The 15,887-nt window shown below is 38.5% G+C and overlaps 2 protein-coding genes across 6 annotated transcripts; one reads left to right on the top strand and one right to left on the bottom strand.

The window, feature by feature from the left end:
• Positions 1-151: 151 nt before the first annotated feature.
• Positions 152-15,677, bottom strand: LOC147871051 (uncharacterized). 5 transcript variants are annotated; one of them, XM_087341408.1, is made up of 10 exons: positions 15,536-15,677; positions 14,353-14,413; positions 12,256-12,401; positions 8,776-8,886; positions 8,265-8,363; positions 6,831-6,929; positions 6,256-6,354; positions 5,081-5,278; positions 3,323-3,418; positions 152-2,404 (listed from the first exon to the last, which is right to left on the bottom strand). In XM_087341408.1, the coding sequence occupies exons 3-10, from the start codon at positions 12,280-12,282 to the stop codon at positions 2,192-2,194; spliced, it is 942 nt and encodes a 313-aa protein (XP_087197534.1). In that variant the 5' UTR covers positions 12,283-12,401; positions 14,353-14,413; positions 15,536-15,677; the 3' UTR covers positions 152-2,191. The 5 variants fall into 5 exon arrangements, with proteins under 5 accessions (XP_087197534.1, XP_087197537.1, XP_087197533.1 ...); XM_087341411.1 differs by lacking the exon at positions 12,256-12,401; XM_087341407.1 differs by lacking the exons at positions 12,256-12,401; positions 14,353-14,413; positions 15,536-15,677 and adding an exon at positions 9,325-9,396.
• On the top strand, positions 9,348-12,256 carry LOC147871052 (uncharacterized). The gene has a single exon (XM_087341414.1). The coding sequence runs from the start codon at positions 9,348-9,350 to the stop codon at positions 10,932-10,934; it is 1,587 nt and encodes a 528-aa protein (XP_087197540.1). The 3' UTR covers positions 10,935-12,256.
• Positions 15,678-15,887: the final 210 nt, after the last annotated feature.

The following is a 15,887-nucleotide window of genomic DNA, read 5'->3' as shown; positions in this document are numbered from 1 at the left end:
AAATGTCCTGTGTTGAACCTCATGGAATGAAAATCAAAGCACAAAATAGGTTGCTTGTCCAGATATCAAATAAACTGAATAGAAGTTACCATGAAAGCCACAAAAATTTAGATTCTACACTTGAAATGACATTATAAACAAACACAGCATATACGTAAACTTCCTCATTTATTTTCTGTTGTTTATGAATCATCTGCATTTACCCCAAAACCACAGACTAATATAATAATTCTACAAGATTTGTGCACATGTACAAGATTTGTAAACTGAAAATCACATTTTTGAAAATATTGATTTTAATGATATCATTCATAATTATTTCAGGTCAAAATGTGAAAGAAAGAAAAAACAGCTATTTAATGCCTTTACAGGGGTATTGATACTACCGGTTCCATTTAAAATGTGGTGGTATGACACATTACCTTTGTAATCTCCAACGATGTGGCCCCATGAGATTTGACCTAACCTCAGTTTTATAAACTGTATATTTTGCATTTTGTTTCCACACTGCTGTCCTTAATATTTATAAATCCATAATTTTAATGAAATAAGGTGTTGCTAATCAAGATGACAATCACAATATACATGATTATAGAATTTGTACAGTCTGAGACAACATATGCGACCTGTGCTCTGTTAAAAGCAATGGTATTATCATAATATGTACATAAATAATGATCACTTTATTAATAAATTATCTATACTTGTATTTCAAAATATATCCATCATAGTACATTGTAACAGTATTTTAAATGAGATTCATTTTCTGATATTGCATTTGCATATTATATTAAAATGGCAAGTACACAAAACACTTTTCCAAGTATGCCGGTGGCCCAAAGAGTTCTTGTAATGTCCCTGGTCCACCTACTAAATATACACTTCATGATAAAACTGTAGTGCACTGAAGTCAGGCACTCAAAACAGTTTCTGTTTTTGTAACATATTTCATTTTTAAATCAAGCATCATTTCAACTTCACATTGAAATTAGTGTGAATTTTATCATGGAAACCCTTTATTTATTAAATATCTTTATATTTCTTTCAAACTAACATGACTCACTGACTTTTCCAAATTAACCAACACACAAAGACTGCCAGACTCCTCCTGCATCACTTTGAAGAACTGGTGTTTATCCATGACATTACTTGGTAAGCAAAATTCCCTTCTCATGCTGTGTTGTGTTCACATTGCATTAGTCCATCCTCTCATTCCAACTTTAATTAATTTCTTCTTTTTCCCCTTTTCACTCCTATGTGAGGCATAAGGCCTCTATTTTTAAAAGGTTTCAGTAATCAGTTAGACCAGTGGTTCCCAACCTTTTTGTGCCTAAGGGCACATTTGAGAGTTTATGAGATCGTGGCGGGCACCAACCAATCAACAAAGCCAAGTTTTCTTTTCTCTGGACAAATAAGATATGGACACCAAGAAATACACAAAACAACACGTTTAATGATACAAGAAACCATGCAAACAAAAATACGTACTTTTATAAGTACAATTATTATTATTATTACTCAAGTGGGAAGTTAGTGTGATGTTTGGCGCTGCATTTGATTGGCCAGTTTTTCAAATTTGGGAGTGTAGGATGATGTTGCTACTCACAAACAATCATCAAGATTGGCGTCAGTAAGTCGAGATCTGTGCTTTGATTTTATGATGTTCATGGTTGAACGGCCTTCATTATTCAGTATAACCTCTTTCCGTAGCAATGCGGGCACCCAAAAAACCCTTGGTGGGAGCCATGGTGCCCGGGGGCACCGCGTTGGGGACCACTGAGTTAGACATTTGGTAGGACTCCTTGGACAAGCGATCGGCCTGTCACAAGGCCTTTACCTGCACACAGGACATCACAACACAGAAAGACACTGACAAACATCCGTGCCTTGAGTGTGATTTGAACCCACAAATCCCAGTGTCCAAGAGCACGAGGCCCACGCCTCAGACGGTGCGATCACTGTGACCAACTTAATTTCACTGGACACTAATTAATTGCCTCATCGTACATGCTAATGTCTCTGATTCTGTGGTTTGGTAATTCAGTTTTTCCCATATGAAGTGTGGCAGCTTTGTCAGTACAACATACACCGATTCTATGAATGGTCATTACTGACTTCATATTGGCATTTTGCATTCTGAATGTTGTTAACTTAAGAATTCCCACCACCTTTAGCACAACGTCAGACCCAACTACGATGGTTTATGGGGTGTCCCATTAACTCGTTCCACCAATAAGCTGGACAGGTACTCAACAACTGCATACTGCTTGGCTTCTTGGGCAACTTGCATCGGCGTGACTCCATCTTGATTTCTTAGCATCAGGTCTGCTCCAGCAGATATCAGCCGTTTCACTATCGGAACATGGCCAAACAGGGCCGCTGCATGCAGAGCACTTTCCCCATTCTGATACAAAGTAAGTGACATTTTAGTGCGTTTGTCTTCTTACAACAAATATCTCTGGTGATCGTAAGGGTTCGGTTACAGGCGGTTTATCACAGAATTAAAACTTGTTTGCAACAGGACCACATGAAGTCAGGTTTATGGACCTCATGCAGTCTGTGTGCAATTCAGTACTCGACAGAAGGGCAGGTGACAATTAAACTGTTCCCCCTCTAACTCAAGAAGTTTACATAGTCTAGAAATAAGCAAAGAATTGAGGTCATTAAATGAATAGCCAAAGGGGTAGTATGTTGTCTCAAGGGTACATATCCTGCTGGCAGATATGTACCATTAAAAACTTAGGAAATGCCATTCATTCCTACAAAGTCCAATGCGTGCATGTCCAAGTTGGGACCGGCCAGCTAAGGGAGACAACCCCGACAGAAAAACATCACTCCCTCAGGATTGTTGAGGGTTGGACGCGAGGCTGACAACCTCAATCCGTAAAACAAAGATTTGTTTCGAAACTTCAAGCTAAGCCTCGGGTGAAAGATTGAAGAGGCCAAGGTTCAACTTTGAACTGTAGTTCCAAGAAGAAGAAGAAGAAGAAGAAGAAGAAGAAATGAATAACTAATGAATAATTTAATGACATTATTTCAATGCACAAGCTACATAATGCCAAATGAGATGAAAAAACGATTATCATGTATGATAACTGGTAAAGATTTGGAAAAAGATTATTATGTCCTATGCGAAGGTGTATACCCAATCTTCACCTGTAGAGACTGAGGAAAATTATGAAAACAATAGGACAGCCGACAGTCCAACTGAAATTGAAATCATATGCCTCCTGAATACAAATCTACAGCACCGATGTTATATCTTATTAATATACATGTTTTGTGTGCACGTAACCTCAGCAACGTTTATTTTGCTACTTACAGGCAGAAGTCCAAGAGATGGCTGGTACTTCAGTAATTCTTCTACAACACTGGAGTGTCCTTTGTGTGAGGCTTTGAACAGTGCTGTGGCACCATCCTGCAAAGCACATGCAGATATCCACATGTCAGAGCAAAGCTCTGTTTCAAATGTAGGTATAAACATTTAAAATATTTCAAATAAGAGACATGAGGAGGCAAATACAGAATGGTCCTGAAATATATGGCCAAACTTTGGGAGCCTGTTCCATTAATTCTAAGGATGAATGAAGGTCATATAGACATTGGTCCAGAAATGCTTCCTATCCGAGTTATAGCCCTTCAAATCTGTGCATCAGAGAAAGTGTTCAACTTTTCCTTGCAGCAGAAGATAGGGACGTAAATGGAAGGGGAATACAATGAGAGGAAATAAAATCCAAATCCAAAATTATCCCAGTTGTCCCATCTGGAGCAAAAGCACATGGAACACAAAGCAATGGCAGTGTTGCTTTACTGTGGGTTTCTATGTGTCGGAAACTGGACCAAGAGAAACTTACCCTCAAATGGCAGACGGCAGTATGGGGGAGAAAAATTGGTCTAACCTATCTTTGTGAGCATGTATGGCAGGAACAAAGATATCTCCAGTTGCTTGTGAGGGAAGAGAAACGTTTACACGATGCATTCAGATTTTAAGGTAAACACATTAATAATATCAAAATATGTTTCAAAATAAGAATCCAATGATAGCTGAAAATATAAATACAGTGATATTCCTTCACAATGAAAGAAATCTTGCAGAATAATTGCTCGAGCAATGGTTTCCAGTGGTGACATAAATTCTCCTGAACTATGTCTAATTTATTTCATTGCTGTAAGTGGGTTCTCAAGAAAGATATGTTTTATCAAATAACATGCACTGCATAGTGCAACTGGGATTTATGTTAGGCCAAAAAGGGATAAAGGGATTTTAAAACCTGGTACTGTACAGATTAATAGAAGATTCTTCAATGGAAAAACACACAAACACACATTCCTAATACTGTTGCAATAAAGAAGCACTTTCATTATTCCAGTACAGTTTGTTTCACGAAAAGCCCAGATTAAGAATAAACACAACTTTTGAAAAGTCATTTCAAGATCCTTCAATTCGTATGAAAATTAACTTCTGAACAGCATCACCAAATTAAACTAAATCAGTAGATTGAAATTTGCATATTTTCTTTGGAGTGACTTCATTATCATAACACACAAATGTGAGAATAACGCCAAAGATATAAAAGACTAAAGAAACAACTTTCTTTAACACATCATATTTCTAATTCTGTGGAAATAAAACAAATTACTATTTTTAAGTGTACGGACTGGCCACCATCTTCCCCTTAATGGTCCCGGACAAAAACAGAGATACAGGCTGTTGAAGATGGTGACGGATCATTTACGGATTTAAATTCTGCTAAACGCTTCTCTGCATTCCACCTCATATCAAAATGTCAATGTATGCTCTGTTCATTTAATTATATTAAAATATAAGGTAACAAAGTCATGTTATTGAAATCCAAAAGTGAAACTTAAAAACGATGTTCTTAAAGAGCAAGGACGCTAGAGGTTCTTACATATTCTCATCCTGCCCTTAAATAGACCGATTCATGGTCAGCGGTTAACGAGACACGACAACACGTTGTTGTTAGTTCAATAGTTTGTCACCGTCAGATCATCGCACTGGCATCTGGCGGGCCATTCAACATCTGCACCAAAAACTTAAATTTAATTACAAAAAACTTACATAGCGATAAGCATCAACACTAGCGCCAACCTTGAGCAGTTGCCTCACCACATGATCATGTCCCATCTGCGCTGCAATCCACAGTGGAGTGGCACCATCCGTGCGCCTTGAGTCTGGAACTGCTCCGTGGGCCAGCAGCAACAAAAGTATTTTGAAATGGCCATTCTGCGATGCAATGAACAATGGGGTGGCACGATCCTGTTTGCACACACACAGCATTCTTATCATCACAGCGGCATCGTCTTGTAGCACCTTCCCTAACAGCTACTTTCATTTTGAATTCCAACCTAACATGTGGGTTTTATAAAATTACAAATCTCAAAATCGAAACCTCAATCAAAGCCTCGGACAGACAGACCTAACAGAGGACCGAATGGAAGAGGAGAATTGAGGAGGCCATGGACCGAAGATACGGTCATCATTCTAGAGTACACTAAAATTGTTTTTATGGATTAGAACCCAACATGGTGATCACAAAGCCATTTTACATGATGCAATGTGTGCCACGTCTACTGTACACCATCTAGGTATACCAGTGACATGCTTAAAAAACAGCCTGACTTTTAAAAGTCAATGTCTGCTAAGAAATTAGATGAGCGTAGTAAAAAAGTTAGCTTATGACCATGCAGTCTATGGCCCTTCCTACAATTACATTTACGCAGACTATGACTAGGTTTTAACTGCGCCTCTATTAGTCAAGTTATATTTTGATAGGCAGTATCAAATTATTTTTTGACTGTCAAATGTGGAATTAATTTTTACTTTTGGAAGATCAACACACATTTGTGGCTGTTTGACAGGGGCAAATAACCCCACATACTGATGTGTTTACACACTCAACCAAATTTATTTCATTTTAGCCCTTTCAAGTCTTATGTATAGGACAGTTTTCTGTTGAGGAGTATTCTGCAGCAGAAACAAAGAACTCTAGGATCTTACAAACTACTTTTTACCTCAAATAAGTACAGTGTATGTGAAGGAACAAAACATTGCACTGATACCCAAATTCTGACTTCTTCTTTATTACACCGTCTCCTTTACAGGAGGTTGGCGACATATTATGAACAGGATCCTTCCATCCTTTTCTCGGACTGAGACCTGTTCATATATGTTTTTTTAGGCAGGTGATACAGATAATTATCTGCACAAACAGCGCAAGGGCTGGAAACATGTACCTTCATGTGACTGTTGACTTTCGCTCCTCGAGCGACAAGCTCCTTGACCACGTCCATGTGACCACACTGGCAGGCCACAAACAGCGGAGTTCCGCCGTCCTGCGCACAGATAAACCTCTTGAAGTGATATGAAAACCGAGTGCTGACGGAAGTACTTGGGCACACATAAAATTAAGTGGGGACTGAATATATTAGCATAAAATCATAGAATTATGTCATAGGGTTAGTTTAATGTAAGTGGTTGAGGGAAAGACTGGAATAAATTTAAAAAAGTGCATACATAATTCTGTAGGAATCTCCAAGAAACTAGCCACTTGTAAGGCAGAAAAGGGACTTTGATTCTGAATTGATTTAATGACACTGTCTCAGCTGCAAACGTTATATAGTACTGAAAAGAGCTTGGAAGGTGACATGGCTGTTGTAAAAAGTAAAAAAGAAAATGTATCCCTGTGCCTAAGCACAATGCGAGAGGATCACAGAGTCTACAAAGGTAAATACAGTGTTCTATACTGCATGGAGATGTGTAGCAAGTTTCAGAATTTCAAATTAAGGTTATTTTTTACGTCTGCACTCACCATACTTGATGAATCCACAGGCGCACCTCTGTCCAGCAGGATTTGAACAATGTCAAGGAAGCCACCCTGAGCAGCAAAGAACAGTGCAGTGGTACCTGTCTGAGCACAACAAAACGCCTTCAGGCAGCTGCATCGAACCCCAATGTCTAAAGCAGTAGTCTCACAATTTGCATGTATTCACTAACTCCAAAGGGCAATTGATAATTCTTTGAAAAGTTCTATTTCGGAACATAAAGGTTCCTCGTGCACTTTATTATCTTTATTATTCATGTATTGGCGACAGAAATCTTGCAGTGGCATAATCACGAGGTTTCGGGGATGCATCGTATTGCGTATTGAACGTCAGATTGACAATTTGTCTACACAACGATTCATGATTATAGTTTCAATGTTTACTTAGAATCCACTGCATGCTTCTACCTTCACTGGTCATCTTCAGGTGGTTCTCTTTAAGTGTTCAAAATTATTAGATTTTACTGCTAATTTATTCTGTTGTTAACTTCGCCAGGTGATGGAGTATGTCTTAAACAGCTTGCCTCTTTTAGAAGAGCGGACTATGCGGGCGTAGTTACCGGTGGAAAACTTGGCTTAACTGAAGAGGTTGGTTGATGTTGAGGGGAAGAGCTAGGTGGTTGGGGGGGTTACGTAGGATGGTAACATACAGGCCTAAAAATGAGCTACATTTACTTATATGGGACAGCAGACCAGAAAAATCACAAAACTCTTAATAAAACAAAGGAATCAATATTAGTTTTAGAACATCCAACATTATATAGCTACAACTTTAACACTGGTAACCACACCTACAGATTCCACTTTACTAAAAGACATAAGCTTCCTAAGACCCAGTCCAATACATGACGAAGTCAACAACAGAAAATGTGTAGTCAAACCGATTAATTTCCAACACGTAAAGAGAACCGAGTGAAGATGACAAACTAAGGTTGAAACATCTGGTGGATTCTTAAAAAGCATTGAAACTATAATCAAGAATAGTTGTGCAGATAGACTGTCAACCTAAATGCACAATTACATTTTCTTTCATCCTCTTATAATTAAATGTATAACCTCCCTGAGATAAATCTTGCACATGATAACTCTCTGAAACAGTTCCAGCTCTTTCAGATCAATGGACTCTTTACTTAATGCATGGTCACTGCACATTGTCACCATACATACAGTGCGATATTTAAATTTTCACTGAATATTGAATTGCATCGACTTAAAAAACTTTCCAACAGAACTTAAATTATTTTAGAAATTCACGTGTGTCCACAAGTGACTTGATGCTCAGGCCAAAACAAGTCTTAGCTCTGCTTCTGTTGTAGAGGTCCTCTAAATCCTTGCAGCAGAATGGACACCTTTGGGGTCAGCAGAAAAGAATGGTCACATTCCACCCGACAATTCACAAGTCAGGTCCTTTATGGTACTTACTACTCTCCTGGCCTTGGGGTCAGCCCCCTGATCCAGCAGTTCCACCACACAGTCCACATGGCCACTGGCAGCTGCGAGGATGAGGGGCGTCATGCCATCCTGAGTAAAAACACACACCAAGCGTAGCTACAACCTCCATTCCTCCTAAACTTACTCATTAGGTGGCGCTCAGCCACAATTAATTCTCTTTCCTTTGCCTTCATTTGTTCATTTCCACCGAATGCACCAAGCACAGTTCACGTGCCCTTACTATAATAGACATTTCTACGTCGTAATAGAGAATTAGACCGTTCTTCTGTTGTGCGATCTGCGACCTTGACACAGACCAGAATTTAACTGGTGTTGTGTGGACTACGACCTTCGCGATCAGTGACGCACATGAACGAGTTTAATTCAGACAACATCAGAGGGCTTGAGCCAACACAGGCTCATCAGCTACTGGAAAATAGCAAGGCATTTTCTGATCCTACTCGCACGTACGACGCGACGCGCCTGGCACAGCGATACGTACCTTGTCCCTGCTGTCGACGTGCACCTTGCCGCTGTCCAGAACGCGCCCCAAGAGCTGTACGTCACCCTGGATAGCCGCCAGGTGAAGCTGCACGTCGGACGGCGTCTCCTTCTGCAAAAGAATCGCATGAAGATGAAAGTCGCTCGACTGGTCAATATGTTACACGTATTTTCGGTCTACTTGCATTTCCCGTTCAATCCCTGGTGCTAAATGTCACTGAAATTCCCGATCAGTTAACGAAACACAGCAAGGCACTTGGAACAAGCGAAACACAGGACATTTTAATACGCGATTTTGTACTGATTCAGTCTGCAACGAAGACAACCCAAGTCCCGTTTTTTGAAGAAAAAAAATATAAGAAAAGTAAGGCAAGGCCTTCAGAGTGAAATTTGTGCACAGACGCCGTAAAACGTAAAACAAGATGACGTCAGTGAAACAAAGAGGAATGGCTTTTCTGGACGGACAGTTCGCAATGAGGCAAAGAAATGTTTTCGACCAGATTGCGAGTTCTTCAATGAAAACAAAATCATAATCAAAGGGGATACACACATGTATAGGCTGTTTGCTGGGACATGAGCTATGGCCTTGAGATGTGCAGTGCATTTCCACCCCGAACAGTGGATGGGGTGAACTCAGAGCTCAGTTACAAGGCAGAAGCGACCGAGTTCACTTCGTGTGGTAAATTCCATTTCAAAAACATTGACCCATTTTTAATAGGCATTTCATATTCATCGCTGTTTCTACTCAGCACGAACAGAATGCAAAGCGTGGGCAGAGGTGTAAAGAAAATAGGGGGACGTAAAGTAATACACAGCCATAGTAGAGAAATGGTGATAAGTGTTTACAGTTTTATGAAGAAAGAAGCGGACAGCGGCAATGTGATTAACGTTAATCAAATACAAAATCGTGTTTCTGAAGCTACTGGTGTGTCCATAAGTACTCTGAAACGCATTCTGAAAGAGTACGAACATAATAAACGAGTGGGAAAAGAATTCAGCACACCTCACAAGAAACGGCCAAGAAGGAAAATTAAAACAGATGTAGATGATTTTGACAATTGCGTAATTCGAAGAACGATTAACGAATTTCACACTACACAAGGCGAGCGTCCTACTTTAAAATCGTTGTTGGCAGTAATTAAGAAAAAGATAAACTTCAGTGGCGGGAAGTGGGCTCTTTGGAAAATAATTAAAAATTTAGGCTTCAGGTGGAGGAAATCGGAAAGTAATAGGAAAGTTCTCATCGAAAAGGATGATATTCGTGCAGCAAGACTGTCTTATTTGAGAAATATAAGTCATTACAGAAATGAGGGGCGACCTATTATCTACATGGACGAAACGTACATTCACTCCTCACACACGAAAGGACATGCCTGGGGTGATGGTACAAATGCAGGTCTACTTGCACCCGTCTCCAAAGGACAGCGAGTCATCATCGTACACGCTGGCAATGAAAATGGCTTCATTCCAAATGCTTTGTTAATGTTTAAATCGGGGACAAAATCTGGAGATTATCATCATGATATGAATTTTGACAACTATGAAAGATGGCTCAAAACGAAGTTAATTCCAAACCTTCCACCAAATTCGGTATTGGTAGTGGACAATGCAGCTTACCATAACGTACAACTTAATCCGGCTCCAACTTCTTCATCTCGAAAAAGTGCTATGATCGACTGGCTTTCAGATCGTAGCATTCCTTTCAGTGACGGAATGTGTAAGCCCGAATTGTATTCTCTAATTAAACTGCGTAAGCCACGATTCAAAACATTCAAAATTGACGCTCTACTGTCTGAACATGGCCACTCTGCCCTTCGCTTGCCGCCATATCATCCAGATCTGAATCCGATTGAACTGATATGGGGATTGGTCAAAGAATGTGTCGCCAGAAAGAATGTCAGTTTACGTCTAGATGATGCTATGAAACTAGCTGAGGAAAAGTTTAGTAGCATCACAAAGGAAGAATGGACCTCGAGGTGCAACAAATCCCGTCAGTGCGAACAGAATTACTTGCGGTTGGAACCTGTTCTTGACGACATTTCGGAACAAATTACAGTTAATTTACAAGATGGCAGTGATACCAACAGTTGTAGCAGTAGTGAGGGAGAGGAGAGGGAGGAAGAAGATGATGGGGAATTATGTGGAATAGAAGCTTTGTAAAATATCTTCAGCCGCTGTAAGTAATTCAGTCTGCATTGATGTTTTTGTGTTCAGTAGTACAGAGAAAGGTGTTCTCCTCCGTTCCCCACTATCACTAGGAGACAGCGTCAGTACCCTCCCTTACGTGCATATCCACAGCTCATGTCTGAGCGAACGACTAATAACTTAAAATACAAATGAAAAGGGAAGAATACAAGAGCCGAGAGGGTTTACAATGATCCGAGCTGTGCAATAAACAATCATACTGTCGTCTACATAGGGATTTTAATTCTGTTATTATAATCATCGCTTTTCCAATTTCCATTAAGGAGTGTTGACAACTTAATATATTTCACTAAAATAATTAACACTTTAAAATAAGCACGGTACGCTTCCGTGATAAGAGAAATAATCTAAAATACTTCATCCAAGTATAAAAAGTAATCAAGTATATCAAACTGCTTACATGAATATGAAATATATCTTAGTGCGAAACAATTCATATTTCACAGAATTTATTACAAACTTTTCTCGACTTACTGCGAGCAGGCAACAATTTTTTTAATAGTGGCCAGGCTCATCACTGCGTAATATCAGTCGGACTACATTTTTCAGTCCCAAACTTTAGGGACAAACATAACCTTAGATACCCACAAATGCTCAGGTAGAATAGAAGAAATTTAATGAACAAATCAAAATTATTGTTCTCTGGCCAGAATACATTCTGTAATTAATTAGTCTTTATGGAAATATTATCTAAAAATTATACCGCTTCGACTGATTTAATTGAATGAGTTATGAAAATAATTATCGATAGTAAAAAGAAAATTTGGAGAAAAACCATGAAAGTCCATGTTTAAATAAGCAACTTTTATTTTTGTATTATTATCATTCTTATGCCCCACTACACACCATGTAGGCACTTGGCGTTAACCTCGACACTAGATAGGGGCAGGCAGCCCTCGGAGGAGGAAAAACCCTTTGTCCATGTTGGGGATCAAGTCTATACTGACTCAGCTACCCCCAGATCCCCTTTCTATCAATGAAGATTATTAATTATAAACAAGTCTGTAGCGTATCGTCCCAGCGAATTATGTTGATTCTGTGTGTGAAATTGATGGGTAGGAATAAACAAATGTGTCTGTAGTCTTAAGTAAATGCCTGGAATTATAGGGTAGCATGCAGAACTTAAATCCAGTTATATTTTTTTTCCCCCTTAAAATACATCTGCTACGTGTGGAGCTGAATCCTACCTTCAATGTGTCTATTCCTCATATTCACGGCGATTCAAATTCAGTAGATTTAAGAATACGCGTGTAAAATTGCCTGTGTAATTACAAACCTTCGTTGTCTTCATCTGACAGCTCATGTTTTAGGTAGTATAAAAGTAAGTCATGGATCCCATACTCATTCCGCTCGGACATTGCAAGCGATTTCTTAATAAACTCACTCGTCATATCTATTTCGTGACCAAAGAGTTCCCAGCACCTGCGATAAGTATAAATTTATAAAATGAACAAACACGATTAAATCCACGTTTACGGATCACTAATTTGTGTCTGTAAGCGTATACTGTATTCAGATCAACCAAAATTCAAATTGATTTAATTATTATAATGCAATTTAGATTTTAGTTAATAAATAAACTACAATACTGTAACAAGAGTTTAACTCTTAATGACAAGAAATGCAGTAGAATCTTATGATCTGTCACACCTGATATACTTAAATATAAAACAGCTTTAAATCACTGGGAGAAAAAGTTCAAAATTCAGTCCTGCAAGCAAAGTCTGAAAATTACATGTTAATGACAATAAACAAAGAATAATGACTTAACCTCAATTTTGATTCGACAAAGAGAGCAAAGTCCTGATGGTAGCATTTCATTTCATCTGGCAAGTTCTCTATAACAAAGTCCAATTGCACCTGCTATGCCATTCTCTTGAGAAATACTAATTTTAATTTAAATTTCTGGAACATGAAAATTTGAAATTGTTCCCATACGTGGGCACCTCTAGTGACAGGATACATATTCAAATGTCTGCACAAATACTACATATCTGTTCCTTCATTTCAGTAAATTCTGATGACAACTGTGAAATTGTAGACACATTTCTTTGAATACCCCCCAAAAGAATATAACAGGGTAAGCCTGAGAGACTTCACCAACCCTTCTGGAGTAACAAAGGAACTGACGCCAATGGCACATGGCAGAAGGGGTAGAGATCTGACTTGTTGAAACCTTTCAAATTTCATTCTGTATCATCTTCAAACAACTACCAGAAATAAACACATCATATTTTCTTGTGGAGTAACGTTCTGTAACTTCGATATAATTGTCGATGGTGAAACAAATGCAATATATCGTAACAAATGTATACTTTCACTGGTCTTATTAAAAGAGAAATGGTTTTCAGATCACGTCATACAATATTTATAAGGAACATATTCAAAATGTAAACAAACTGATATTAAAGTGATAATTAGATATGTGCACAGGTCCAATTTGTTTTAACTCAAACCCAAATACTTAAGTAAGATGACAAACTTAAAATTTGTCAGTCAAAATAAGAATCAAGCTTGTTTCGTATAACAGGTTGTAACCGTCCCACTCCCGTCTGCTGTTGGAGTTGCCCGGCTCGGTTGCAGTCTTGTCGATCCTTGTCGTATGTGATGTAATTCGGGATTTCTGCTCATGTAGGCATGGAACTTTTCTCAGGGAATATTACATGGAGGTGTATAAGCTGAAGGTTTCGGTAATGGCTTCGAGACTGAAGTGCGTAGTTTTTTGCAAGCACAATTTATTTCTTTTACGATTCACATCCACTGGCCGAATCGAGCTACAAAACAATTTAGGATGTTGCTTCCTCTGAATTCCAGAAAAGAGTGTCCTCACAAGAAAACTTTCCTGTCCTTTAGTCATAGGACTTCCCCCTTAACTTTCACAAAAAATGATGTATTTGGGCAGTAATGATGCCCTAGCTCACGTGGACCATTAAAAAAAACCTTTAGCCGGCGGGTGCCCCCTGCAAGAATTTTGGGGGTCACACGGTGCGATAATTCTTTCCTTTACAGTCGTAACAAGTGAAACTCGTAAATCTTTATTACTTGTTTCCAATTTATTTTTATTTGTGCCTCACCGGGACTCGAACCCAGAACGCGCGGTCACAAGGTGTAACACGCACGTTACTTTGTGATTATAAAACATATAAGCAAGTGTGACAATTATGATGCTGAAGAGCTCTGTTGACATATAAGATATACAATTTGTGGAAGTAAGGAGAACCTAAGATACTCAGGATAATAATGCAGTTGTTAATACGCAAACAATTTTTTGTTGTTGCGAAGTGTTTGGAAAGAAAATCACCCATCTACAATATTTATTTTTTCATAATTACAAAACCAAAACTAATGCAACGTGCATTTGTTTTGAACTCACCTTCAATCAAGTGCATTTTTTCCCTCTTCTGTGGCCCTTTCCTCAGCAAGGATCACTTCCTCTGAAAACACAGACCACAATCTTGCATTTTGGAAAACAAAATTGAATTTTCAAAGCGGAAATTAAGATGAGATTGACCGACATGACAGTAAATTTCTCTTCTATGCCACCATAAATGAGAAACATTTTGATTTACTTTCTCATTTATAGTAAATCTTTCAACTGATTTTTCCTAGCCCTGGTATTAGATCTGAAGATAACAAATTCGCCTCGTGTATGTACGTTAAATGAATTATTTGAAATAAGAGCAGTAAGAGGTGCAGAGGTAAAATAGTTTCACTGGTTATTAATATCTGTTACATGACGTGTATCTATGAAATTGTTTTCTTATTGTCATTCAGATTGTTCCATCAGTGGAAGTCAATTTAGAAATCCTTCAGGCATTTCTGTTGCTCAAAGAAACGAACAGAGCGGAACAACAGGGGAATCCCTAAATTGGGTAGGAGAAATAACAGACCTGCATATTTTATTGTTTTATTTTGATGTCAGAATGATAAATGAGAGGCAAAATGACACAAGATTATGTTATAGACAGTACAGGAGCATTTTCACAGTCAGTGTAAATGAAAAATATGTAAGATGTGGTTTTATCCTGCTCTTTGATTCCATTCCATTAAAAGCGTGACAAATTTTAAATATTTGGGAGCAACAATAATAAATCGGAATGATACTCATGAGGAAATCAGGAGGCGACCATATTCTGGAAATGCTCGACAATTTTCAGTTCGAAATATTTCGACTTCCCGTCTGATTTCTGAGAGACTAAAGATCAATATGTACAAAACAATAATTTTGCCCGTTGTCTCTCTCTCTGAGGGAGGAACATAGATTGCAGGTGTCTAAGAAATTGTAATTATAAAACTAATATAGTGCAAGCCATTTTTGAAAGAAGTCCTATTCCTTTACTTGTGGGACCATATCCATCAAACATTTGCTCCATGGCAGTTCACATTTTACGGTAATGTTTCATGCAGTAATCGAAACCCAAAAACTATTGCCCCCCCCCCCCCAACAAAGCATTCAATCATGTGAACACTGTGACAAAAGAGTGAGAAATGCTTCTTATGCACAACTATACGAACAGCTTTCCTTAGTTTTATCTTTGGTGATTCTGTTTAAATACCTCGTTCATCTACCAGCATCTCTGCATCATTATGTTGTTTCTACATTGATCATAGATGGCAGGATGAGCACTTCGCAATTGATATACGATCTGTGGTTGGTAATCCGTCTTCTATCGTCGATCATTGACCGGTGTTTGCTTGCTGGAAAAACATTGATTCAAATATACGGCTTTTCGCTGATGATTGTATAGTATACAGGAAAATAATGGATAGTAGTGACATTGATAAGTTACAGACAGATATGAATAGATTATGGGAATGGGCGGTAGAAAATGAAATGAAGATAAATCCAGGTAAAAGTAAAGCAGTCAGCTTCAATAGAGCTAGGGTGAAGGATAAGCTGAGTTACTT

This window comes from Zootermopsis nevadensis, unplaced genomic scaffold (assembly GCF_977971745.1).
Source record: "Zootermopsis nevadensis isolate Lab colony 2312 unplaced genomic scaffold, Znev_1.0 Znev_ptg000072l, whole genome shotgun sequence".
Classification (NCBI taxonomy): domain Eukaryota; kingdom Metazoa; phylum Arthropoda; class Insecta; order Blattodea; family Termopsidae; genus Zootermopsis; species Zootermopsis nevadensis.
The sequence above is the reverse complement of the archived record's forward strand: the minus strand, read 5'-3'. Positions and strand labels throughout refer to the sequence as shown.

Excerpts from the sequence above, each read along its gene's own strand:
- LOC147871051 (XM_087341407.1), bottom strand. The coding sequence starts at position 9,378 with ATGCACTGCACATCTCAAGGCCATAGCTCATGTCCCAGCAAACAGCCT. Across the intron at positions 8,887-9,324 it reads CCAGCAAACAGCCTATACAT|AAGGAGACGCCGTCCGACGT; the intron begins GTGTGTATCCCC and ends ATTCTTTTGCAG. Across the intron at positions 2,405-3,322 it reads CATCTCTTGGACTTCTGCCT|AATGGGGAAAGTGCTCTGCA; the intron begins GTAAGTAGCAAA and ends ACTTTGTATCAG.
- LOC147871052 (XM_087341414.1), top strand. The coding sequence starts at position 9,348 with ATGAGCTATGGCCTTGAGATGTGCAGTGCATTTCCACCCCGAACAGTG.